General features: G+C 55.8%; 1 protein-coding gene across 7 annotated transcripts in view; it reads left to right on the forward strand.

The window, feature by feature from the left end:
• Positions 1-14,656: 14,656 nt before the first annotated feature.
• PDE9A (phosphodiesterase 9A) overlaps positions 14,657-23,293 on the forward strand; it is a 97,816-nt gene continuing 89,179 nt past the window's right edge. For all 7 annotated transcript variants that reach the window (XR_013828445.1, XM_079922055.1, XM_079922056.1 and 4 more), the window contains exon 1: positions 14,657-14,980. Coding sequence is in view for 6 of the 7 variants with exons in the window: in XM_079922055.1 (XP_079778181.1) it covers positions 14,912-14,980 (69 nt within the window). In the remaining variant the exon portion in view is untranslated. The remainder of the gene's footprint in view (positions 14,981-23,293) is intronic.

Genomic DNA, 23,293 nt, shown 5'->3' on the forward strand with positions numbered 1-23,293 from the left:
TGTAAGTTCTGTCACCGAACATCAGATCATCATGGGAAAGAGTTACATGCAGTCAGATCGCTGGGTATTTATTCCACACAGTGATAACTCCTCAGTCTGACTAACCTTCCACTGACGTGGATGGTGAGACCAATATCATAACAGAGCCCTCCAGACGCCGCAGCTCAGCTGAGGAGTGCTTCCAGAGAGGCCTGCCTTTTCCAGTTTTAGGCCATTTTGTACACCATTTTCTTCTCTTTTTTAAAGCTAGAAAGTGGGTGGAAGGCCAGTGTGTAAAACCTACTGACAAACAGGGATGTTAGTAGCATTTTGGGAGCTCCTGGCCTGGCGTTGTTTTTGTTACCGCGAACACAATTCCATCAAACCCACGTGCCTGAGAACAGCATCTCTTCAAAGAATCCATCCGGATTGCAAAATGATAAAAATGACTATTTCTAGAAAACCGAAAGACTGTGTGTTTTCGTCAGCTGCCGTGATGAGGTTTTCATGGAATTGGCCTTGGAGGCTCTGTGTGTTTTGTGGGTGCGACTAGATTAACCCGCACACACCTGAGAGGGATTCGTGTGGAGTTTGAATAGAATTTTACAGAGTTCATGCACACACAAAGCACACACACACACACGCACACACGCACACACACACACAGGAGCACACACAGGCGCACATGCACACACACACACAGGCACACGCACACACAAGCACACATGCACAGACTGGGGGAAAGCTGCCTTTGACAGCCCATGCCTGCTTCCAAGAACCGTCGAGCTCTGAGCTCCGTGACCTCCCTTGCAAATTCTCATGAGCATCAACGCCTCAGAGATGGAGAAAGGAACACGTGACACTGATGTAATGTCCCAGCTACATTTGGGGTGGTGTCAGGGGGACAGAGAAGATGAAGTTTTCTTCACTCTCCTGGCAATCTATAAATGTCTACGAAAAACTCGTCCTCAGGGTCAGGTTACAGGGGACTTCCTGGGTCCACTGACAGTGTTGAGCTACTTTTGAGTAAAATATTCAGGCTAGCTCTGCTGACCCACAAAACACAGACAGAGGGGCTCCTGGCCACGGCAGGGGATGACCACAGCCGGCAAGTAACTTGCCCCAAACTCAGATGCCCTCCAAGGAGGGCAAAGTGACAGGAAGGGCTTCAAGCCCAGCCCCAGTAGAGCCCTGTTCCAGGAGCAGACCCCGTGCTGAACCCTTATGAAACCATCAGTCTCATCAGGTGGGCTCCTGGGGGCCCTGCCCACGCTACCTGGGTCTGGATTGGGGACTTTTCAAAGGGGAGGTCACTTTTGGATGAAAGACTGCCTTTCAACATTTTGCTTTGAAGTTGCCATTGCAACCTCGGGCTTCTCATCAAGAGATTGACGGCTTAGTTCAAAATTAACTCCTGGGGATTCCCTGGTGGCACAGTGATTGAGAATCCGCCTGCCGATGCAGGGGACACGGGTTTGTGCCCCAGGTCCGGGAGGATCCCACATGCCGCGGAGCGGCTGGGCCCGTGAGCCGTGGCCGCTGAGCCTGCGCGTCCGGAGCCTGTGCTCCGCAACGGGAGAGGCCACAACAGTGAGAGGCCCGCGTACCGCAAAAAACAAAAAACAGAAAACATTAACTCCCGTTCTTCCTCTTCCAGCACATGGAGAGTCTTTTTTTAATTTCCTTTTCTTTTTTTAATTGAAGTATAGTTGATGTAGAATGTCGTGTTAGTTCAGGTGTACAGCACAGTGACTCAGCTATGCATATATATAAATCTATTCTTTTTCAGATGCTTTTCCCTTATTGAGGGACAAGTATTGAGTACAGTTACATGTGCTACACAGTAGGTCTTTTTTCGTTTGAGACTCTTCATTCCTTATACATCCTTCCTGGGTTTAAGATTGTCTCAGGGTCATCTGATAGGTTCCTTCCCAGCGTCTTTATTTATTCCCTCCAGCCTTGGACGGTTTGTCGAACTGTCCATTCTTCCTACCCCTCACGTGTGAGTGCTCATCAAAACACCCTTCCTGTCACCTCCTTCTTTCTGCAGCCACCGCATCCCGCCCGGGCTGGGAGGAAGAAATGAGCATCTGTCCAGGCGCCTTATCGAACGCTCTGCAGAGAAGCAGCTCAGTCATCTGTGAATTCCACAGCAGATGATAAACTCCTGCAACACTGCTGGCCCTCAGCCTCCAGCTTGGGGAGCCTGGATTGCTCGGTGACCACGGTCACGGAGCTGGGAGCGGGCAGCTCACAGGGTAGACTGGTTTCCCAGCCAGAAACCCGTCCAGCCCTTCCTCACCTCTACATCCAGACGGCCAGGCCCTGAGAGCCCACCCACCCCCTGACAGGCCCTGCAAACACCGAACACATAGATACTGGAGTTGAACAAGTCATGGGTGGTAGGCGGTGGCTTTCTCACCGTGGGAGTGGAAGGTAACAGATGTGCAAGAAGAGGGGCAGCAACGATCCACATGGTAATGGGCTCGAGCGGGAGATACCAATACGGTCACGTTTGACTTAACATAGATACCGAGGTTCTACGTGGAAGTATTTATAGACATGCGTATACACATGGCTCAGTAGGTTCACATATATTTTCTTGCTCAGTCAGCTGTAAGGGACAGCTGAGCCTTGCAGCAACTCCAGCAGCAATGAGCACACTCAGGACCAGATGTTGGTTCTTAATACCGTTCTCCAGTAAAAAGAACCAGGGTGCCTTGGAGAGATGGCTGATTCTAGGACCAGGGCAGGAAATATACAAGATGAGCTGCAACGTCTTGCGGTCTCAGAAAGTAAAGAAGTCCTGGGGCAAAAAAAAGAAAAAGCACATGGAGGAACATCAGAGACACAGAGGACCCCACTGAAAGAGCCCCCAGTGGCCAAAGTGGAAGAATTTGGGCAAAAAAACAAAGTAGCAAAGGATTATAGCACAAAGGGTAAAATAAATATCCACGAGTCCAGATAAATAAATGGTTGAATAAACAAATACACAGGGTGAGAAGAGAAGATTTTCCCCGCAGAAGAATTCAGAAGGGTTTATGCAGGTCCTCTGCCCTGGGGGAGGGAGAACACCTCCCCTTTCCTACGGTGCAGGCTGTGCACAGGGATGTCCTCCCACAGAGTGCAGCATGGGGAGGGGGAAATAGAGTAACTTCTCGGGAGAAACCTGACAGCCACACCTCCACCAGGGGTCACCATCAACACCAGCAGGGATGCGTCATGTTGGTGCACGGATGCCGGGTAAGAGGCGATGGGCACGGCCCTTCACGTCCGTGGTCCCCCTCCCAGAACCCACACCTCATCCAGTTCCATCAGAAACATGTCAGACAGATCCCAGGGGAGGGACATCCTGCAAAAGAGCTCACCAGTCCTCCTCGAAGCTCTCAAGGGCATCAAACCCAGGAAAGTCTGAGAAGCTGTCACAGCCCAGAGGATCCCCAGGAGACAGGATGCCTGATGTTACGTGGTTTCCTGGCTGGGATCTTGGAACAGAAAAAACGATTAGGAAAACACGAAAACAAGAGTACAGCACGAATTTTAGGTAAGAATAATGTATCAATATCTGTTAGTGGGAATGTAAAGTGGTGCAGCCACTACGGAAAACAGTATGGAGGTTCCTCAAAAAACTAAAAATAGAACTACCGTAGGATCCAGCAATCCCACTCCTGGGCATATACCCAGACAAATCTACAATTCCAGAAGATACACGCACCCCTATGTTCATAGCAGCACTATCCACAATAGCCAAGACATGGAAACAACCTAAATGTCCATTGACAGATGAATGGATAAAGAAGATGTGGTCTATATAAATGCAATGGAATATTACTCAGCCATAAAAAAGAATGAAATAATGCCATTTGCAGCAACACAGATAGACCTAGAGATTAGCATACTAAGCAAAGTAGGCCAGAAAGAGAAAGACAAATACCATATGACATCACTTATATGTGGAATCTAAAACATGACACAAATGAACATATCTATGAAACAGAAACAGACTCACAGACAGAGAGAACAGACTTGTGGTTACCCAATGGTATGGGGGAGGGGAGGGATGCAGTGGGAGTTGGGGATTAGTAGATGCAAACTGTCACATAGAGAAAGGATGAACAACGAGGGCCTACTGTAGAGCACAGGGAACCGGATTCAATATCCCGAGATAAACCATGACGGAAAAGAACACATATATGTATTACTGGGTCACTTGCTGCATAACAAAAATTAAACACAACATTGTATCAACTAGACTTCAGTACTTTTTTTAAAAAAGAATAGTGTATCCACACCTGTTCATGCATTCTGCTAAGTGTAGCCCGCTAAGGTAAGAGGTTGATCATGGGGGAAACTGGTGCAGGGTCCATGAGAACTCTGCGTGCTATCTTTGTCATCTCTCTGTAAATCTAAAACAGATCGAAAGTAAAATTTTATTTAAAACAATATAATGAGCATATTAAGCTGTGACTCCTGGAAGTTGCTGTGAAGTGACCAGGCACCTCAATCGGAGTGCCCGGCTCCCTGCTGGAATGACTCATGCTGGACCCAGTTTGGCCTCGTGGGGTTCTCCCTCCAGCTCAGTTCCCACCAAGTTCTCATTCTACTTGGGTGACGGTGCCGGTAGGATGTGAGTTCCGGGCAGCGAGGCAGCCACGACACTGGCCACATGGGGAAAGCCCCCCTGTGGCGGCTGTGGGTTGGGGGCAGACAGACAGACAGATGTGGACGGAGACCCGGATCCACGTGCCTCTAACTCTAGATCGACCCCTGGACTTTTCGTTTGTGAGTCAAAGCGTAGCCTTTGCTTACATTTATTTGAGCTGAGATTCTGTCCCTTGCAAATGAAGCATCTAATGAGCCCTGGATGTAATCCGGGTTTCGCTGGCCCTGTGTTTTAGAAAGAAAAGAAATTTGGGGAACCGTATCTTACATCATCAAACATTAATGTTTTTATGGGACACCTCACAGATGAAAAGCCTCCAATCTATCTTCCTCCGAAGCACCAAACGTTCCTGTACGCGGTGGCTGAGCGTCCGTGTTCTTTCACCCTGTTTATTACGCGGCTGAGGACCAGCTTGCCCTGAGATGACGGCAATTTGAAGGTTTGCCGGTAGGCTGTTAGACCCACTCCTACCTTTGCACTTAAAAGAAGGAGGGGGCAGCAAGTGTATGTGAAACAGCGACGGCAGCGACCCCCCAGCTGTGTCTCATCACCACAGGTACAGAGCTGCTGCTGCACAAATGTTGTGTGAACGGGGACAGCTGGTCACCAGGGAGATAGCCTTGAAGTAGGTGGTTCTGGGCGCACACGGCATCCCACACACGCTCTGATGGTCAGCAGGACCAGCTCCATTCCTGGAAGGCAGCAAGGAAAGATGGAGAAGGGGAGGCCCCAGGTGATTCCCATTAAAGGTCCTCGCTGATCCGGGCATCCCTCCCCACGGCTGGATGCTGTCACCTGGAGCATCTCAGGAAGGAAGACGATTGCCGACCGCCCTGATGTGGGAGCAGAAGTTTTCTTTGGAGTGTTCAACGCTCTGAAGGGGCCTCTTCAGCAGTTCTTAAACCTACACTCCCAAGTGAAAAAAATTACAACTGCCATGGCAACAGTGATCTAGTGCTTGTTATACAGAAAGCAGAACAGAGAAGTACGAGGAAGAAGAAAGGCATGGATGAAGTCACGCTATGTGGGGCTAAGTGCTTTACACGCTTTATACCATTAATCCTTGCAAAGGCCCTATGTGCCCATTTCACAGAGAAGAAAACTGAGGCTCAGGAAGGGTAAGCAATCTATCCAGGGTTGCCCAACAAGTAAGAGCTGGACTCAAACCCCAACTGACCACATCCCAGGACCTGCTGGCCCTGCCTGGCCTCCTTGCACACATGTCACCTGCATCCAAGTCTGCTCGGGTCACTTTACAGCTTTTGATCCTCCTGTGGCTTTGGTTACACCTAGAGTAAAACCCCAAACCCTGCAACGCCAGCCCGCTCTGATCCCCAGCTGTCCTTCTGCCTCTGCTCCACCACCTCCCTGCCCCAGCCCTGGCTGCTTCAGGCCTTCCCTGCTTCTGTTCCCTCCTCCTCGACAGCTCTCCCTTCAAACAAGTCTTTCACTCTGCTCAAATGTCACACCCCCCTCCCCCATGATGCCTTCCCTGACCACAATATCTAAAACAGCAGCCCGAGGAATCCTCTATCCTCCTTCTTGGCTTTATTTTTTCCTTGATAAGTCTTATCTTTGTGCTGGAATTATACATCTATTGTTTGTTTATTATCTATCTCCCCACCAGAATATGAGTCCCAGGTAGGTGTCTGTTTGTCTGTCTCCCCACTAGAATATAAGTCCCAGGTTGGTAGAATTCTGCCTATCTTGTTAACTGATAGAGCTTTTGGCAAATATCTACTGGAGATGGGACTTATCACACTGCGTGTATGTGCAGGTGGGGACGAGGGGAGATGGGCACTATCTCTTGCTTACAAATCTTCCTCCACTGTCTGTCTGTGAGCTTGTCAGAGAGCAGGGCCCAGCCACATATACCTTTGCCACAATCCCTGCTCCCGGCTCCCGACTCCCCACTCCAGGCCCAGCGCTTCACCCTGCTCTGAGCTCAGTGAGTGTTTATTTGCAATTGTCTGAATTTGGGCCGGGCTCAGAGGTTGGGAGGCCTGACAGGTCCTGCCTGTCCATTCGTTTTGATGTTGGTCTTTACGAAGTTCTGATCAGAAACAGGCCATCACAAGTTCATGTTTCCAAACTCTGGCAAATGCTTTTTTCTTAGCAGAAGCTTCTTTTTTAGAACTCAGCCTTTTCTGTGTTCAAAAGTGCTTTCCCTCATTTAAGGGCGTCATGGTGTTGAGAATGGGCTCACCCCAAAGGCTAGGGGACCAGAGGGTCTGGGACTGAATTCCACAGACTTTCCCCAGGGCCGGAGGAAAGGGAAATCCACAGGTTAGATGGAGTTGAAAGAACTAAACCAAAAGAAAGAGAGAAGAGAGGAGGAGGGAAGAGGTCGTAGAGGCCATGGATTGTGGAGAGAGCCACTCTCCTGTCTCCATGGATGAGGGGACCCGTCTGAGGGGAGGCAGCCGACAGTGGGGTCTCCTGAGACCCAACTCCCTAAAGCCGCCGTCAGGGGGATGCCTGGAGCATCACCCACAGCGCATGGCTCTCAGACCCAAATTATTTAAATGAGCAAATATTAGTCACGGCTCAACTGCTAAGAAATTAAAAAAAAAAGAAAAACAGGAATTTCCAGCTGTTAAGATCTCTCTCTTCCATCATCCTGCAATTTTCAAAATCTAATCTTTCTCCCATGTTGCAGGAGGGGCACTTTTTGTTTATTTGCTTACTTTCGTGGGACGCAATAGAAGAAGAAATGGGCTGATCGGGGCCTTGCCTTCTCCCCAGGGGAAGGATTCAGCGGCCCCTCCCTTTGACCTTCGTAAACCCTTGGGGTTTGGGACACTTGGGAGGGAGAAGGACGCTCTTGGGATACAGGACAGGGAACTTCCTGCTGATTTGGACAGGTGGGTGCTTCGGAAATTAGTCACAGATTTACAAGAGGCATGACCACTGTCCAACTTTGAGTTTACAGAAGAGTTTCTTTCGCTGAAGGATGTACCAGCTCCAGCCCCTAAACTAGCATTCGGAATATTTTCTAAAGCATTCCTAGGCACTGCGGAAGCCATCCAAAATAAATAGGACACTATCCTCCTCTTTAAAGAGCTTGCAATTAAGTCGGAACGCCAGGATCTACAGATATAAGCTATTATGGATAATCATGTACAGGTCTGCATACGAATTAGGCCGTCGTGTCCTAGTTCTGGAAATGAGATCATCAGTTTGCAGTGGGTTCTACTCACAACGGCAGACTTGCTACTGAGTCGAGCCAGAGCCGGGGGTCATCTGGGTGCTTGGATCAGCTAGGCAATGACTAAGGTTCCTGCACCTGCTGGGGCAGTCACCCTGGGACTCCTGAATGCAGGGGAGGCTGAGAACAGACTCCGATGCTCACCCAGAGGCCCAGACAAAAAAACCCAGCCTGTCGAGTTGGCGTCTGGTGGACGGCCATCCCCACTCACCAAAGAACTTGGGGTGACAAGAGACAGTGAGATTATTACAGGAACGAGAGCTCCTTGGTGAGCGGCCACTGCCGGTGGCAGGTCTTAGCATCATCCCCCAGGAGACTGGGCCCAAAGCACACAAACCCCTGCCTCACCCCACTTCGCCCTGTTGGAGCCTCCTTAGCTCTGATGATGTCACTCTGTTCCTCTCCCAGTTGGGGCAGCTCTGTGCGTCGGGATGAGCTCTCGGGCCCTGACACCCATCAGCGCAGGGAACGTGGTCCAGAGAGAGCCGGGGTCCCTGTGCTGCTACAGCGCCTGAGCCCCCCAGGGTGTGTGTCACTCACTCCCAGTTCTTGGGAGCCCCTACCAGGTGAGTGACCTGAGGGGCCAGCAGGTGCTGTCCAGAAATGACAGCAGCCACAGTCCCTGCGGGAGACATGGGTTAGAGGTGGCAAGTGGAGTGTCACCGTGAGAGGGGACGGGAGGCTGTCCCTGTTTCCGGGACAGGTCCCCAGCGCTGCAGAACTGGCTGCTGGGTGGTGGCCCTTGACCCGCGCAGGCTGTGCAGGACTCCAGCTTCCAGCGGCAGGCGGTGGAGAAAGAGGTTCTCACGGGGCGATGGGGCAGAGGCCTCCCGGGGTTGGCCCGAGGCACCACCTTCCTCCTCAGAAACTCAGAAAAACATTTCAGCCAAAGGGCAGGGAATGCACGGTTGGCTCTTAGTACCGCTTTTGATGCTAATTAAGCCAAGGTCAAAAATTCAACACAGGTCATCAGCTTCATACAGAGGAACGGGGGCTGCCCGGTCACAGAAACGCATTCACCTGCTGAAGGTTGTGCGACGTCCACTCAGCTCCGGGGGGAGGGCCGCCCCTGTTGAAGCCCGCCCACAATTCCGCCTTTCCCTCGCAAGGGCATCATTTAGTGGGGACACGGTGGCAGGGTGCACAGGGTGAGTGAGGGTTACGGCAACGCCGCTCTTCCAACCAGGACAAGACAGCCCCGAGCCCCGACGTGCACCAGGCCCGGGCTCACGCACGTTCGCGCGTTATCACCCACTGCCGTCAATCTTCAGGACACCTCGGGCCAGCTGTTGTCACCCCCTTTGATCAACAAGGAGTCAAGCTTGGGAGGACACGCAAATCATACGGGGCTACATGGCGGGAATCACACAGGATGCCAGGCGTCAGGGACCCAGGGAGGAGCTCCCCACCCTGGTCCAGAGATCTGGGGGTTCAGGAAGACGGCACCGTGTAAATGACACCTGAATGGACCTCGAGGAAGAGGCGATCAAGGGGAGGAGAGAGGGAGGGACATTATTCTCGGATGAAATGAAGAGCAGACACGAACGTCACAGCAGAGTGTCTGCTGTCTTCGGGGGATGGGGACGGAGAAGGACAGGACAGATAGTAGACGCCAGGTGTGTCACATGGGAGGTCCCCAGGGAGGCCAGCCAGGGAGATGACAGGGGCAGATGGACCAAATAGGAAGATCCAGGGACACATACTCACGAAGGAGGGGGGAGGGAGGAGAGGCAGGTAGGAGGCCACAAAAATGGACCGAGAGAGGACGGAAGAATGTCTTGACCCGCCAGCTGCCCAGAAAGGGAGTCACCGCCCACGAGAAGGGGACGAGGGGGGCCAGCTGGGGGTCCTGGCAAGGAGCGTGACTCCACGCCACCGCCGTAAGCAGACTCGAGTGTCTGCCTGGGTCTGGAAGGCTCACGGCACCACGTTTGTGAAGCAGACCTGTTCTTCCCTTTGCAGCCGCTTCCAAGGAAGCAGGAGGATGCTGCCTCGCGCACGCTCCTTGTTTAGCACTTTAACTCTTCCCCTTTCCCCGTTTTGTGGCAAAAATAACATCACAGCATCAGAAAAAAATGTTTTTTATAAAATGCCTAGAACCCTACCAACCTAAACCAACCATTCTCTTCCTAAATCGGTTCAACTCTCCGCCAGGTTTCACAGAGCCTAGCATGGCAGGTAAACCCGTCAAGCAGGGCCGGGTTCTGTCCACAGCCAGACCTGCGTCGCCTGGCCTGGAGCGCTTGCTGACAAAAGGGTCGGGGCGGGAATGAAGGGTCAGGGTGTAAATGCCTCTTTGGATTCTGCCCTGTCACTGGCGGGGTTGTAACTTCCCTCGGCCTCCATAAACCGTCATAATCATCGTCCTCAGTATTCCCTCCGGCAAATGCGCCACAATTTAATTAGCGGTCCCAATCTTTGGAAATCCAGGTCACATCTTTCTTTATTTCTTTTTAAATTTTTCTGTTATAAACGACATCTCCTTTCTAAGCCAACAAGAAATCCAGAAAGCTGACAAGAGGTAGAGTTTTGATTACTTCAATGTGTTATGAAGATACCGCGAATGAAGTTAAAAGAGAAGCCACTGACTTGTAGAATATATTTGTAAAATATACGATCGTCAAAGGGTTACTATCCTTTGTACAATATAAAAGGAGCCAGTAGAAATCAGTGATGAGGAAGATCTCGATGCCCAGCATATAGGGAACCTGACAAATAGGTAAGAGCAGGTAAGAACACAGGTATGTCCGTGACCCCCTTGGATGACCACTAAGAAGGGCTGGGTCTCCACCTTCTGACCTGGATGGGACTGTCCCTTTTTTCTGCGTTGTTTGAAATATTTACAACTAGTAATAATTTTGTAATTACCAAAGCCATCAAAAGAAGTAAGCTGATGTGTGTATAAATCAAATACTGTACCACTGAAACTGGCACTGCCATCGCACGAAAGCTTGGGGCAGGTGGGCCAGAGGGCACACCCTTCCTCTCATTCTTGGTGCCTCCTGGCAGATGGTTTTCCCAGAAGGTTAGAGCAGCTTATGGGGTGTTCGGTTTGTTAGAAATGCACAAAGCAGGCTGGTTCCTCCAAGAGGCCGATGGTAAAACTCTCAGAACGTAAAGCATCTTACCTCTGACCAGCTTGTTAATGCTAATCCTCTCCCAGGGTGTTTCCAGACCCCCTTTGACTACTCCAATCCCCTTTAACAAGGCCCGCTCGGTGCCTTGTACGCAGTAGGCGCTCATACATTTTGCTTGTTCGACAAATTCATGTTGGGGCACGCCCCCGCCCCCCAGGTCGGAAGAATTAGCACAGGAAGCAACTGGATTATTTTCGGAAGAGTCATTAAAAACACCAGTTACACCCAAGACAGACGAGGCAGAGGACGCCCTGGGGGCTGGATCGGCAGCTGCCTGCAGACCCGCTGGCCCACCCCGTCCTGGGGCGCTGCAGGCCGGGGGTGGGGGGGGGAAGATGCTCCACCTGGCCCGGCCCGGCTACTCTAGACGGATGCCTCCTCCCACCGACAGAGACACCCTCCGGACTCTTCCTGAGTACTCTGAACTTCCTTCCCCGCCTCTGCATCCTTGCTGGAGGCCGCCCACTCTGGGGGCACAGGGCAGACCCTCTATTCCTCCTCATTGCGGCTTTGCCCCTTCTTGCCAGGGATGAAGAGCTGGTGTGGGACCCGGAAACCCGCCTCCAGCTCCGCAGGCCACAGTCTCGGCCCTTCCGTTCTGCACTCTGGCTCTGACTTCTTCATTTGAAATTCTTCCTTGATGAGGTCTTTATGGCAATTAAAGGGTGAGCTCTGCAGGCAGGGATGAGCCCCTGCGCAGGCCGGACGGTACCAGGAGAAGTTTCAGCCCACACGGAGGCTGGAGCCCCCAAGGGGCTGGCTGTGCACTTCCCTGAGCTCCTTCGCCTCCGCCCCGGCCCTGCGAGATTCAGGCAGGGTTTCACACCCTGACAGCCCAAACAGCTGGAAACTTCGCCCCCTGGACCCCCTCAGGGCTCTGAGCTCAGTGGCCAAGTTGCCACCAGGCCCCAGGCCTCCTGCCCCACCCTGGCTCGTCATCCGGGCGCAGCCCTCCTGGCAGAGGCAGGCGGTTTCCTTCCGCTGTATCTTGGCTCTGGGAACTTACACTGGCTGCGATTCTGGTGGCCAAGCCAGGATCAGGAATGCAGGTCAAGGACGCCAGGGAGCCTCTGGGCTGATGTGGTGCAGGCAGAGGGGAGGGGTGGCTGCTGGAGCCTAACCCCAGGGGCCGTCCAGGATGGAGGAGCACGGATTTAGGCAGAACCCCCGTCTGCGGAAGGAAAGGGGAGCAAAACGCAGAAATGATGTCACCGAGCCTTCATGAAAAAGCCAAACGATCTCCAGATCAGAGGCGGAATCCAGCCACTCCTCCTCGCCCCAGGAGCCCAAACCACTGTCGTTCTTCGCAAAGATTATGGGGGCAGCTCCTCCTGGACTCCCGCCACCCCTCCCGTTAGGGCGTCCCCACCCAGCAGCGGCTGGACCCGAGGGGGCCGCGTCTCTCCTCTGCGCAGCCTTCTGCGCAGCTCCATATGAAAGAGCGGAACCACGTCCCTGGTACGGCCCTGCCACCCCTCACCTCTCTGACCCACAGCCCCTGCAGGCCCCCCCCCTGCCCCGTACCACCCCCGCCCTCCTCTCCTGGGGGAGGGGCCTCGGCCTGAGGCTGCTCCGTTTGCTGGAAGGCTCTTTCCTCCGATGGACACGGGCCCCCTGCTCCCTCTCACCCCTGTGTGTTCCTGCCAGCCACCCCGCCGATGTCAGCGCTGCACAGTCCATGGCGCACGCCTTTCCCCTCGTGACTTTTCTCCTTTGCACTAATGATTATCCAACATGCTACATGTTGCATTTATTTACACCATCTCATCTGTTTCCCACTAAAATGCCGGCTCCTCCAGACCAGGGATTTCTGTTTATTCTCCACTTAATTCCCCGGGGCCTAGAACAGCACCGACACACAGCAAGGGTGGCGCTGATGAAGGATGGAACCTCGGCTCCTGGGGGCGCGGTAGCGGCAGGGTCTGCTGGCTCAGGGATGGAGTAACTGGACAGCAGCCTAGCTGGTCAGATACTTATGGGGCGATTATTATTCTGAATGCAGAATGAGCCAGACAGCGTAAGGGCCACCCCCAACACACAGTGGTACGGAAGGCACCGTCACAGAAACTCACCCTCTGATCGGTGGTAAACGGCCCTGAAGAGCTGCATTCGGTGTTTGGGCGCCCGAAGGAGATGGTCTGAGAGAGCAGGGTCAGATGACAACAAGACACGGAGAATAAACAAGTACCAAGCTAATGAGCCATCTGCCGGGCGGTGAGGTTGCCACGCCAGGCAGCAGATAGCTCTGCAGGTTGGTCACCAGATGAGCCCAAAGAACGTCGGAACGTTCGACAACAAAACTGAGCTGTCATGACACTGCTCCTTCCAATTTTCTGCGGATACATTTTCACAACTGTGAGTCAAGTGGCCAACTGTGCCCACCCAGCAGGGTTGACCCTCCACCCCAAAGGCCTCCTGGTGCCTCTTCTCGCCTCCAGCCACGTGTAAAGCAAATCTCGTGGTGCCCAGGTTCTGACGCGGTCCCTGCGCGTCACTGCGCTGGACGCAAGAGCAAAACCAATCAGCCCCCCACCCCCACCCCAGAGCAGGCAGGGGACGTGAAGCGACACATGCTGGACCGTCCAAAGGCTGAGGAGGACCACTTCACCCAAAGATGATGACCCCACGCTCCCCAGGGCTCCAGCCTGGCCAACTCTCCAGGCAGCTGGGAGGAGTCTGGAAAGCCCGTGACTATCCACCAGGTGGAGGCCAGATGGCCAGGGAAGGAAAAGCAAAGACCATTGGCCGTGGCCGTGGTCAGCCGAGCCTGGGCGGACCGGCAGGGAGGAGGGAGCCTGTGTGCTCCAGCCACTGTCTCAGTAGGCAAGCCCCAGACATTCAACAGATGAAAAGCAGTGGCTTGGAATTCTCTTAGAACGAAACAATAAGTGCATTCTCTGTCTGGTTTCGACACCAGCTTCCAAAAGCAACAGGCACTGAGAGCCATTCGGCATCACCGCCCTCCCAAAACTTGTTTCCGCCCCCTGAGAGAGCTGGGGAGCTGCAAAGGCAGCCCCCGCTGTGACCTGCAGGTCAAGAGCTGCCTGCAATCCCTCCCTTTTTTCCCACACTCCCTGTGGCAATTAACAAGGGGGGTGGGAACCAGAACAGTGCTGAAACCAGCAAATAACTGGTGGCTGGGTAATCCTCGCTCTGGCTACATGAAGGACAGAAATCAAATTGCCATTTCAGCTCTGGGTGCAGCTGGAAAAAGCTTTCACTCTCGAGGATGTACAGAAAACTTAGGGGAAGGAGGTACATGGAGAAGAAACTTTTCCCATCTCCTGTTGAAACTAATGAGAACGGCACTCACAGCAGGGAGAGCAGGAACCCAGGGGGATTCTCCTAGCGTTAAGTGGTGCTTGGGTTTAGGTCGCGACCACAAATAGCGTACGGCCCCGTGCCAGCCAGGTGATGGAGTACCCACCTGCGGCAAAGGAGTCCCAACTGGCAACTGTCCACCTGGGGAGGTGACCAGCCCCCTGCAGCCAGAGGGGGTCGCTATGGGAATCTGGTCACATGGGGAGGTGACCAGCTTTGCAGCCAGAGGGTGTCGCTCGCTATGAGCACCTGTCCAGAGGGCACTTGGAGACAGGCTGCTTGGCCCTGTCCCCAAGGCGGCTGGACTCAAAGGCAAGATGAGGGGGTGCGCCTTAATGTGGGAGGGGAAGAAAAGGGAGTGAAGATAAGGGAGAGAGGAGAAACGGGGAGGGAAGAGGAAGGAGGGAGGAAGGCGGAGTGGGGGAGAGGAGGAGGGGGCGGGGAGAGGAGGGGCCGAGCCGGCGGCACGGGCCGCAGCGGCGCGCTGGTTGGCTGGTCCCCGCGTCCTCCCGCCACCCACCCCCTCCTCCCACTCTCCGCCCTCCCCGCGGCGGCTGGCGTCGAGAAAGTACAGTAAAAAGTCCAAGTGCAGCGCTCGTCGAGATGGGAACGGGCTCTTCCAGCTACCGGCCCAAGGCCATCTATTTGGACATCGATGGACGCATTCAGAAGGTAGCCCCCTCCCCAAGCTTCCCAGCCCGGCGCGGGCGCCCTCCCGGCGCGCCCCCTGTGGTGCCAGCCCGGCGGCGGCCCCTCCCCGGTGACAGCGCGGGGTCCCGGAGGCGGGTGGGGGCCGGCCAGGGGGCGCCGGCGGGGGAGGGGACGGCGGTCGAGCGAACCGGCATCCGTGGAGCCCGCTGCGGCCCTCGACAACTCGGGCCGGGGGTTGGTGGGGCTCTGCGGGGCAGGTGTCCCCACGCGCGGCCCCGTGGAAAGGCGCGACTGCAAGGGGGGATTTTTTCCATTTCGTGGGCAGAGCTTTCTTTGTAACAGATCTGATTAGGCTGAGTTCCTCCGTTCAGAGGCTGGTCCGTTAAGCCTTTTACTTCCGGTGGAACACTCACCCCGGGAGCCGGTGGGCAGACCTGCCGGGCAGAGTCCTCAGACAGGGAGGGTGCCTGGAGCTCGCAGCCCCTCTGGGGACCGGGCACCGCTTCCCGGCCAGCAGGGAGCAGGTTGGGCGGAGGGGTGTCGGTAGAGGCTGGCTCAGCAGGGACTGCTCATCCCCCACCTCCTTCAGTTACCCATCCCAGCAGGTGGCCGGCTCTGACCGCCAGGGGGTGACCCCGGGGCTGCTCTACCTCCTGGGCCCGCAGAGAGACTGGGTGACCCTCTGGACCAGCTTTACATTCAGAGCATCTCCTGCTTCTCACTGGCAGAGAGGGACGATAAGAAAGCTGGCTGGGAGCGGGCTTCTCCAAGCTCCCCGTAAGGTCCTGGGCGCGGGGGACAGGGAAGGCCCCAGGGAGGGAAACGCTCCGAAATCTCAGCTGCATGTTTCAGGGAAACCCTGCAGCTGCCGCGGCTCACTTTGATCTTCTCAAGGTGGCGCACCCAGAGCTGGGAAGCAGGGGGAGATGCCCCAGCCCGGCACGGAGTAGCCTCGGGGAGCTGGGAAGCAGGGGAAGATGCCCCAGCCCGGCACGGAGTAGCCTCGGGGAGCTGGGAAGCAGGGGAAGATGCCCCAGCCGGGCACGGAGTAGCCTCGGGGGCTCGGGTGTCTCCGGTTCTCACACAAGCCTCTGCCAGCCGCCTCACTCTCAGCCCATCCCCTGCTTGATCCCAGGAAAGGAGAAGTATGGGCTCCCCTTCTCCCACTATAGCCCGCTTCGTTGGAACCATATAACGGGGAACAGGAAGCAGCTGAAACAAGGGCAGGTGGCCCACCCCCTCTTACTTCATCAGCACAGGGCAGGTGGTGACCTGATGCAGTACTCCCCCCAGGTCCCCGGACTTCCAGGGCTGGGCACCTGTGACCGCACAGGAATTTAAGAGCCTCCCCAAAGGAAGAAAGGGCCCTCCGCTGAGTACTTCCCTGCCCCAGCATGGACACACATGCACACACCTGGGCACGCTCGTGTGCACATGCGTTCACACACAGCACGCACATAAAAATATGTGCACGCACCACATGTAAACACACACGAGCACAAACACACACGCATGCACACACGTACACAAGCACACACGCATGCACACACGTACACAAGCACACACGCATGCACACACGTACACAAACACACACGCATGCACGCACGTACACAAGCACACACGCATGCACACATGAGCACAAGCACACACGCATGCACACACGAGCACAAGCACACACGCATGCACACACGTACACAAGCACACACGCTCTTTCTACCCCAGCAGAGGAGAATTCTCCAAGATTGGCCCTTTTTATCTTTGGAAAGAGGTGAGATGAGATGCTGTCACCATCAGAAGTGACACTTCCTTCCCAAGAACTTCCCAAAGGTCTCCCGGAGAAATTCAGTGGGATGTGGCTGAAAAGTGGAAGAGAGGGTCTGGAGGGAGGTGAAGGTGAGCGGCGGGCTCAGCTCAGCCGTCATTGTGGGCATTTTGCGGCCGAGATGCTCAAGGTTTGGGTGACCTCCACGAAAGCAGCCCTGCAGGTGGCCCTGGGAGGCCGCGGGCACCTGCGCTCGGGGGTGCCAGATCTGATGTTGAGGGTTGGTTCCACCACTTTCTGTGATCCTGGGCACCTAACCCTTGGCTCTTCTGAGCTGGCCTCCTGGTCAGTAAAGTGGAACAAAAACATCTGCTTCATAGACTCTCGTGCGCAGTGAAGGAGGCCATGTAGACAGAGTGCCTGGAACACTCTGGAACACAGCGGGCGCGATGCTCTCTCTCTGTTTCGTCCGTGCCCTTTAACTAATACAAAAGGGGGGAGGGAGACAGTGGTCCTCAGACCTCTGCCATCTGTGTCAGTGCTTCTTGACCTTGCTGTGCGCCCTCTGCCTTTGTTGCCGGCCCTGTTGGGGGCTCCTGGCTGCATCTCTAGCCCTGGGGGAGAACCGGATCATTTGGGTTTCCAGGCATGTGCCAGCAAGTCATAACCCCGCGCTCACCTCGCGCTCGACACCCAGCAGCGCTGTTGGGACTTTAATCCTGGGTTGAGAGCTCCCACAGCAAGGCTTCCAACGGCTGCGGTTTCTTTTCTTAAAGTCCCAGGCACTGGATTAATTCCTAAAGTTCCCAGCATGCAGTCGTGTTCTCTCTCTCTTTTATCCCCATCCCACCTCCTTTCCGGGGAAGGTCACTCTTGAGGGGAGAGCCCCGCGGAGTCGGAGTCAGGGGATGAGGCAGGTACCGCTTCTGACGCGTGTGCCGTTCTGTCCGCCCATCGTCCCTCCTGCGGCCCCCACGTTGTTTCTGCTCCCTGTCTGTCCAGTGCCCCGGCTCCTGGTCCTTCCACGCTCCCCCCAGAGAGGGCCCCAGCGGGGAAGAAGAAGATAACAGGCAGAACAGTGGCTTCTGGGGCTTCCCTGGTGGCGCAGTGGTTGACAGTCCGCCTGCCGATGCAGGGGACACGGGTTCGTGCCCAGGTCCGGGAAGATCCCACATGCCGCGGAGCGGCTGGGCCCGTGAGCCATGGCCGCTGAGCCTGCGCGTCCGGAGCCTGTGCTCCGCAACGGGAGAGGCCACAGCAGTGAGAGACCTGCGTACCGCAAAAAAAAAAAAAAAAAAAAAAAAGGAACAGTGGCTTCTGCAGATGGTGTCGGCTCCAGCAAAGCTTGGGGTGCACACGTAACGTTGTCTTTAGGGACAGCCAGCCAGCGTCCCCGTCTGAGGACGTACCGTAGTGATCGTACCGTAGGTGTTCCAGGTTCCTAGAGAAACCGTGGCGGCCCTCGGGAGGCTGGTTCACTGCTTCCTTGGTGTGAAGGAGACTCCAGCACACACGGGCACTTCACCTGCTCAGGTATCCAGTGGGAGGCCGCCACGGGGATCTGGGGTCCACTTGAGGGATCCGTGTTCCATCCGCCGGATTCTCCTGCAGAGGTTGTGCAGAGGAGGCTCAGAGGGCAGACGTGGCTTATCTTCCCGGGTCTGGGTCCTTCCTGGGTCTACACAGAAGCAGCATCCCAGGTGGCTGGCAGCCATGGCAGGAGCCAGACGGCGGTCCTGTCCTAAGCGCCTCCACTACCGCCCCACGGCCTCGGGTTAGTTACCTAGCCTCTCTCTGCCGTGGATTTCTCCGCTGTCACGCGGGGGTGCACGTTGTGCTGCGTGTTGTAGGAGTCCAAGCGGACAGGGCAAATAGCTTAGTTATCCAGACGAGTTTACTGAGCAGCTGCTATGTGCTGAGAGCCGGGATCCAGCTTGGTGAGTCCCCCCGAGCCATGGCCCCTCTGCCCCCTGCTTCCCCCGGAAGGGACAGATAGTAAACTGCCGCTGTTGCAGGGTGCCTGGTGACGGGCAGGACACCGCGGGATTCGGCTGGCAGGAAGGGGCTGTGATGCCGGCCGTACATGGGGCCCAATGAAGAGGTTTCCTTCCTCAGAGAAGACTGGCGTTGTGGGGAAGGAGCCCTTCTCGCAGACTGGGTGGCCTCAGGAGGACCCAGGCCGGGGACTGCCGTATGGCCAGGGCTGCGGCCTCACGCGGCCCGCAACACCTCTGCACACCTGTCCCCATCGCCTGCGCCTCCACCTGCCAGGGGGGCGGGTGGGACCTGGCACCTCCCCGCCCCAGGTGAAGGAGGAGGGAGTGGGAGCCCCCAAGCCCGGAGAGCCAGCACCGCAGCTCTGAGGACTCTGCTCTAGGAGCTGATGCGTCCTGTTCCTACCCAGAGGGCTTGCTGTTTCTCTCCGCAGCTTCCCCTGACCTCAGAACCTGCTCCTTTCTCCCACCCGTGTCCGGAGCAAGGATGAGCTCAGCAGGGTTGCCCAGGGCATGACGGGACAATGCCCTTGGCATCAGGGAGCTTGAGGGGTCCCGCCTGGTGGCACGTCCGGGCGTGGGTCTGCCCACCTCCTGAATGAGGCAGAGTGAGGCCTTTGTGGGACCCCCGGACCTGGCCTTGGGCTTGGGTTTGGTGAGAGGCCTCATCTGGGCAAGACTGGCCACCCTGGAGACCACGATAAGTGCCGTTGAAAGGGACCGCCTGCTGGTGCATCGCCCTGGTCTAGCGGCCCCCTGGGGGACAGCCCCTTGTCAGGGGGGCCGCCCTCGGCCTCTGTGAGTTGCCACGTCCTTGTTCCCGCCTCGCTCTGCAGCTGGAACTCAGGTCTTAATGGGCGATCAGCCACTTGAGTTCTACTAAGTTGTTTCTGCTCTAAAATAATGGAACAAATGAGAAAAATCCAAAAGGAAGAGCAGTTAGAGCACTGGAAAGTTAAAATGTCAAGAGAAGGCTGTTCCCAGTTCCAGCGCCTTGTTGTGGTTGGTTCTCCCCGCCCTGTGACTGTGCCCCCTTCCCCGCTGGGGCTAAGCCCCCGTCTGCCGGGCCTTCTCTCCACCCTGCTGCCCTCCCCCAAGCCTGGCCCTGTTGACACCTGGGACCCCAGGCCGTGAAGCCGGCACTCAGCCCCCGTGGAGCTGCGGGGCCGGGCCTGCCATCCCCTCCCCAAAGGTTCCCCCGGGGCTCAGGCCCGCCCTCCTCCCTGCGCTGGGAGCCCCGGCTCTGCCCGCCCTGCCGCAGTCTCCCTGTGCCGCCCTGCCCTGCTCTGGCTCTGCGCCCTCCGAGGACGGCAGCCTCCACTGCCTCTGGCACAGACACGAGCCAGCGCTTCAAGCTGGCCGATCGTCTTCATCCTGTTTGCTGCAGGGTGCACCTGCCCCCGTCTGGTCCAGCGCGGTCCGCATGGCGGGGCCTGGAGTCCCTCCCCGGCTCATGGAATGTCTTCCCCCTCCTGGAATGTCTGGCTGGCTGCCTGGTGAAGCCTAGTGGAGATTCCCTTTTGCCCGCAGACGTGTGCCCCTGCTTTGCCCCACGCTCAGAACATCCCTGGCCTGCCGACCGGAAGGGTCTATGCCCGTCTGTACAGGGATGCACTCCCTGGCCAGGCAGACCCAGCGAGTCCTCTGGGCTTCTGCGCTGCTGTCCTCTCCCCACATCACTGCCAGGTGCACTGCCCTCCGCAGTCCCAGCAAAGTCATTTATCCTCCTTTTAATGTTCATAATGTAAGAGCTTTAAAAAGATATTGAAATGGTAACAAGCTAATTGCAACCAAGGGAAGTTGGAGAAAGGGGGTCATTCCATACCCTTTCAGGGATTCCGGTGCAAATGGAGGTATAGGGCTGGTTGTGATGGGGAGAAGACCCAGCCCCTCGCCTGTGATGACCCTCTGTCTGCAGCTGCGCCAGAGCCGGGCTGTGAACACTGATGTCTCCATTTTCAGTCTCTTTTGCAACAAGTAGATCAGCCGCTAAAGTAAGTCAGCCTGACTCCTGAGATGCCGTATCAGGTGCTTCCAAATAAGATCTCTTGGAAACTGAGTCTCTCAAATTTTAGCCCGAGGTCGTGGAGAACTCGGGAGGCTGCTGGACCCCCTCCTTCCCACTATACGGTCGGAAAACCTCTTAAACCAGACACTTTCTGACACCCGGACGCCCCAGCACGGGGTTGGCTGGAGGCCCGAACCTCACTAATGTCATCAGGGTTGACGGGTAATGACATGGAGACCTTGCCGGCTAAGCGCAGGGGGGCCGGAGCTGCTCTCGGCGGTCACGTGGAGGGGCAGAGGCCGTGGTGCTGGACAGACAGCCTCTCAGTGCCCGGCTCTGCCACGGAAAGGTCACCTTCTCCTCGGTGAGGTGGGTGCAGTGCTGACGCCCCACACGGGGTGATGCGGATGGCGCTAGGCAGCACTTGTACAGAGCCCAGGGCGGAGCCGGCCACCCGGGGAGGCTCAGTAAACACGTCCTGTCCCCCGGCCCCCTCCCTCTGCCCTGTCCACTCGGAGACTCTGGAAGAAGCCTTCGCAGTGCCTTGGTGTCCCCGGTTTCATATCTGTGAGCCAGCCCACTGTGACAGACAGCCACAAAGACGGGGCCAGTGCCAAGGCCCCGAGACCCCGGCCCACTGCCCAGGGCACCTCCCTCTCCGACCCGGCAGAGGCGAATCTCTTGCCCTGAACGAGAGGGCCAGTGGCCTCACCAGAGCCCTTGTGGGCCAAGCAGCTGCTTGGCCTCAGAAACGTGCAGAGTACGGCTCTGAGTGTCAGGGAAGAAAAGCACGGGCAGGGCGCCCCGTCAGACAGCTTCTGGGAACCTCATTTGCACACTCAGCTGGGATGCTGAGCCCTGTGCCAGCCTCAGGGACCCCGACACAAGCCCAGCAGTGGGCAGCAGGGGCTGGGTGGACAGGTAGCCTTGGGTCACTGCAGGCTGGGGCCCCACTCCCCTGTCCTGGGTTTGCGGTTCGCAGGTGGCAGGCTGCACTCCTGGGGACTGGGGGAGGTCTTTGGCAAGAAGGGCTGAGAGGGTCCCCAGAGGACACAGAGGGCCCTCAGGTGTCCATGTCAAGACAGCTGCAGCCCAGCCCTGCCCCAGTGAAGGATTCCTCCATGCTCCCATCCCCTCCCCTTCGGCTGGACGGGCCATGAGACGGGAGGGGGGCCCCGGCAGCCCCCGCCCAGGTGTGGCAGAGGATGGGCTCCAGCCTGGAGGACGGCTCGCGGCCGGTGCAGGAGGCGTGTCAGCCGCCCAGCTCGAAAGACGTAGAGACGGAGCCACGGCCTCTTGCTCAGCTCATCGGGCTAATTCCTCCCACTTTCGTGGTTAAGTGTTGGCATTGCCAGGGTTCTGAATCTTTTTGAGAAAAAAGTATTCTAAGGTAGTGCACACTTAAAGATGCAGCCGTGAGAGTATAAAAAGTGCACCCGTCTCTCCCCGGGCACCGGGTTTACAGCCGTGCTGTGGGTCACTGTACAGGGCATTCACGTGCCTTGGAAATGGCACCAGACGTTTCCAATCTCAAAAACAACCTCTGCAGTCGATGCTGTGGTTATTTGCCTTGGCCGCAGCCCTGCCTACCTGTCCCCCACCCCATCACCCCACCAGGTACCACATCTCCTTCTCAATTCCCAAAGCTGATCGCCCGATGGGGACTTTTGCCTGAACAGAAACTCACAGCACCTCTGAAAACTCGGTCTTGACACAATGAAAGAAGAGCGAGAACGTTCTGTTCAGTTGGCTTTAGAGGCCCTGCCTAACATTTTTTTTAATTTTTAAAAATTGTACTAAAGGGCTTCCCTGGTGGCGCAGTGGTTGAGATGCAGGGGACCCGGGTTCGTGCCCCGGTCCGGGAAGATCCCACATGCCGCGGAGCGGCTGGGCCTGCGCGTCCGGAGCCTGTGCTCCGCAACGGGAGAGGCCACAACAGTGAGAGGCCCGCGTACCGCATAAAAAAAAAAAAATCATAGTAAAATACACGTAGCATAACATTTTACCGCCTTCGCCGTTTTCAGTGCACAGTTAGTGGCGCTGATACATTCGCATTGTTGTGCGGCCACCACCACCGTCCGTCTCCAGAACTTTCTCATTTTCCCAACTGGAACTCTGTCCCCACTAAACTCTGACTCCCCGTGCCCCCACCCCAGCCGCCCGGCAGCCACCACCCTACTCTCTGTCTCTGTGAATCTGAGTCCTCTAGGGACCTCCTATGAGTGGGATCATACAGGATTTGTCTTTTTGCGACTGGCTCATTCCACTGAGCCTAATGTCCTCAAGGTTCATCCTTGTTGTAGCAGATGTCAGAACGTCCTTCCTCTTTAAGGCTGAATAAGATTGCCTTGTGCGGATGGACCACATTCCATTTATTCGTCAGTGAATTTGCCTGCTACCTTTTAAACCTGAATCATCTCCACTCTTATCACCTCAGTTTGCAAAGCGTAGGTCTGTTGCAATAGTGAATTATTGTGTCTTCTGGAAAACTTTGTGTTCCCAAAGCCCTCCCCTGTTTCCTGGTCCTGGTCGTGCTCATCCAGGGCGGTTGTGTGGTCTATGAAGTGAAA

The sequence above is a fragment of the Stenella coeruleoalba genome (genome assembly GCF_951394435.1).
Source record: "Stenella coeruleoalba genome assembly, chromosome: 5".
Classification (NCBI taxonomy): domain Eukaryota; kingdom Metazoa; phylum Chordata; class Mammalia; order Artiodactyla; family Delphinidae; genus Stenella; species Stenella coeruleoalba.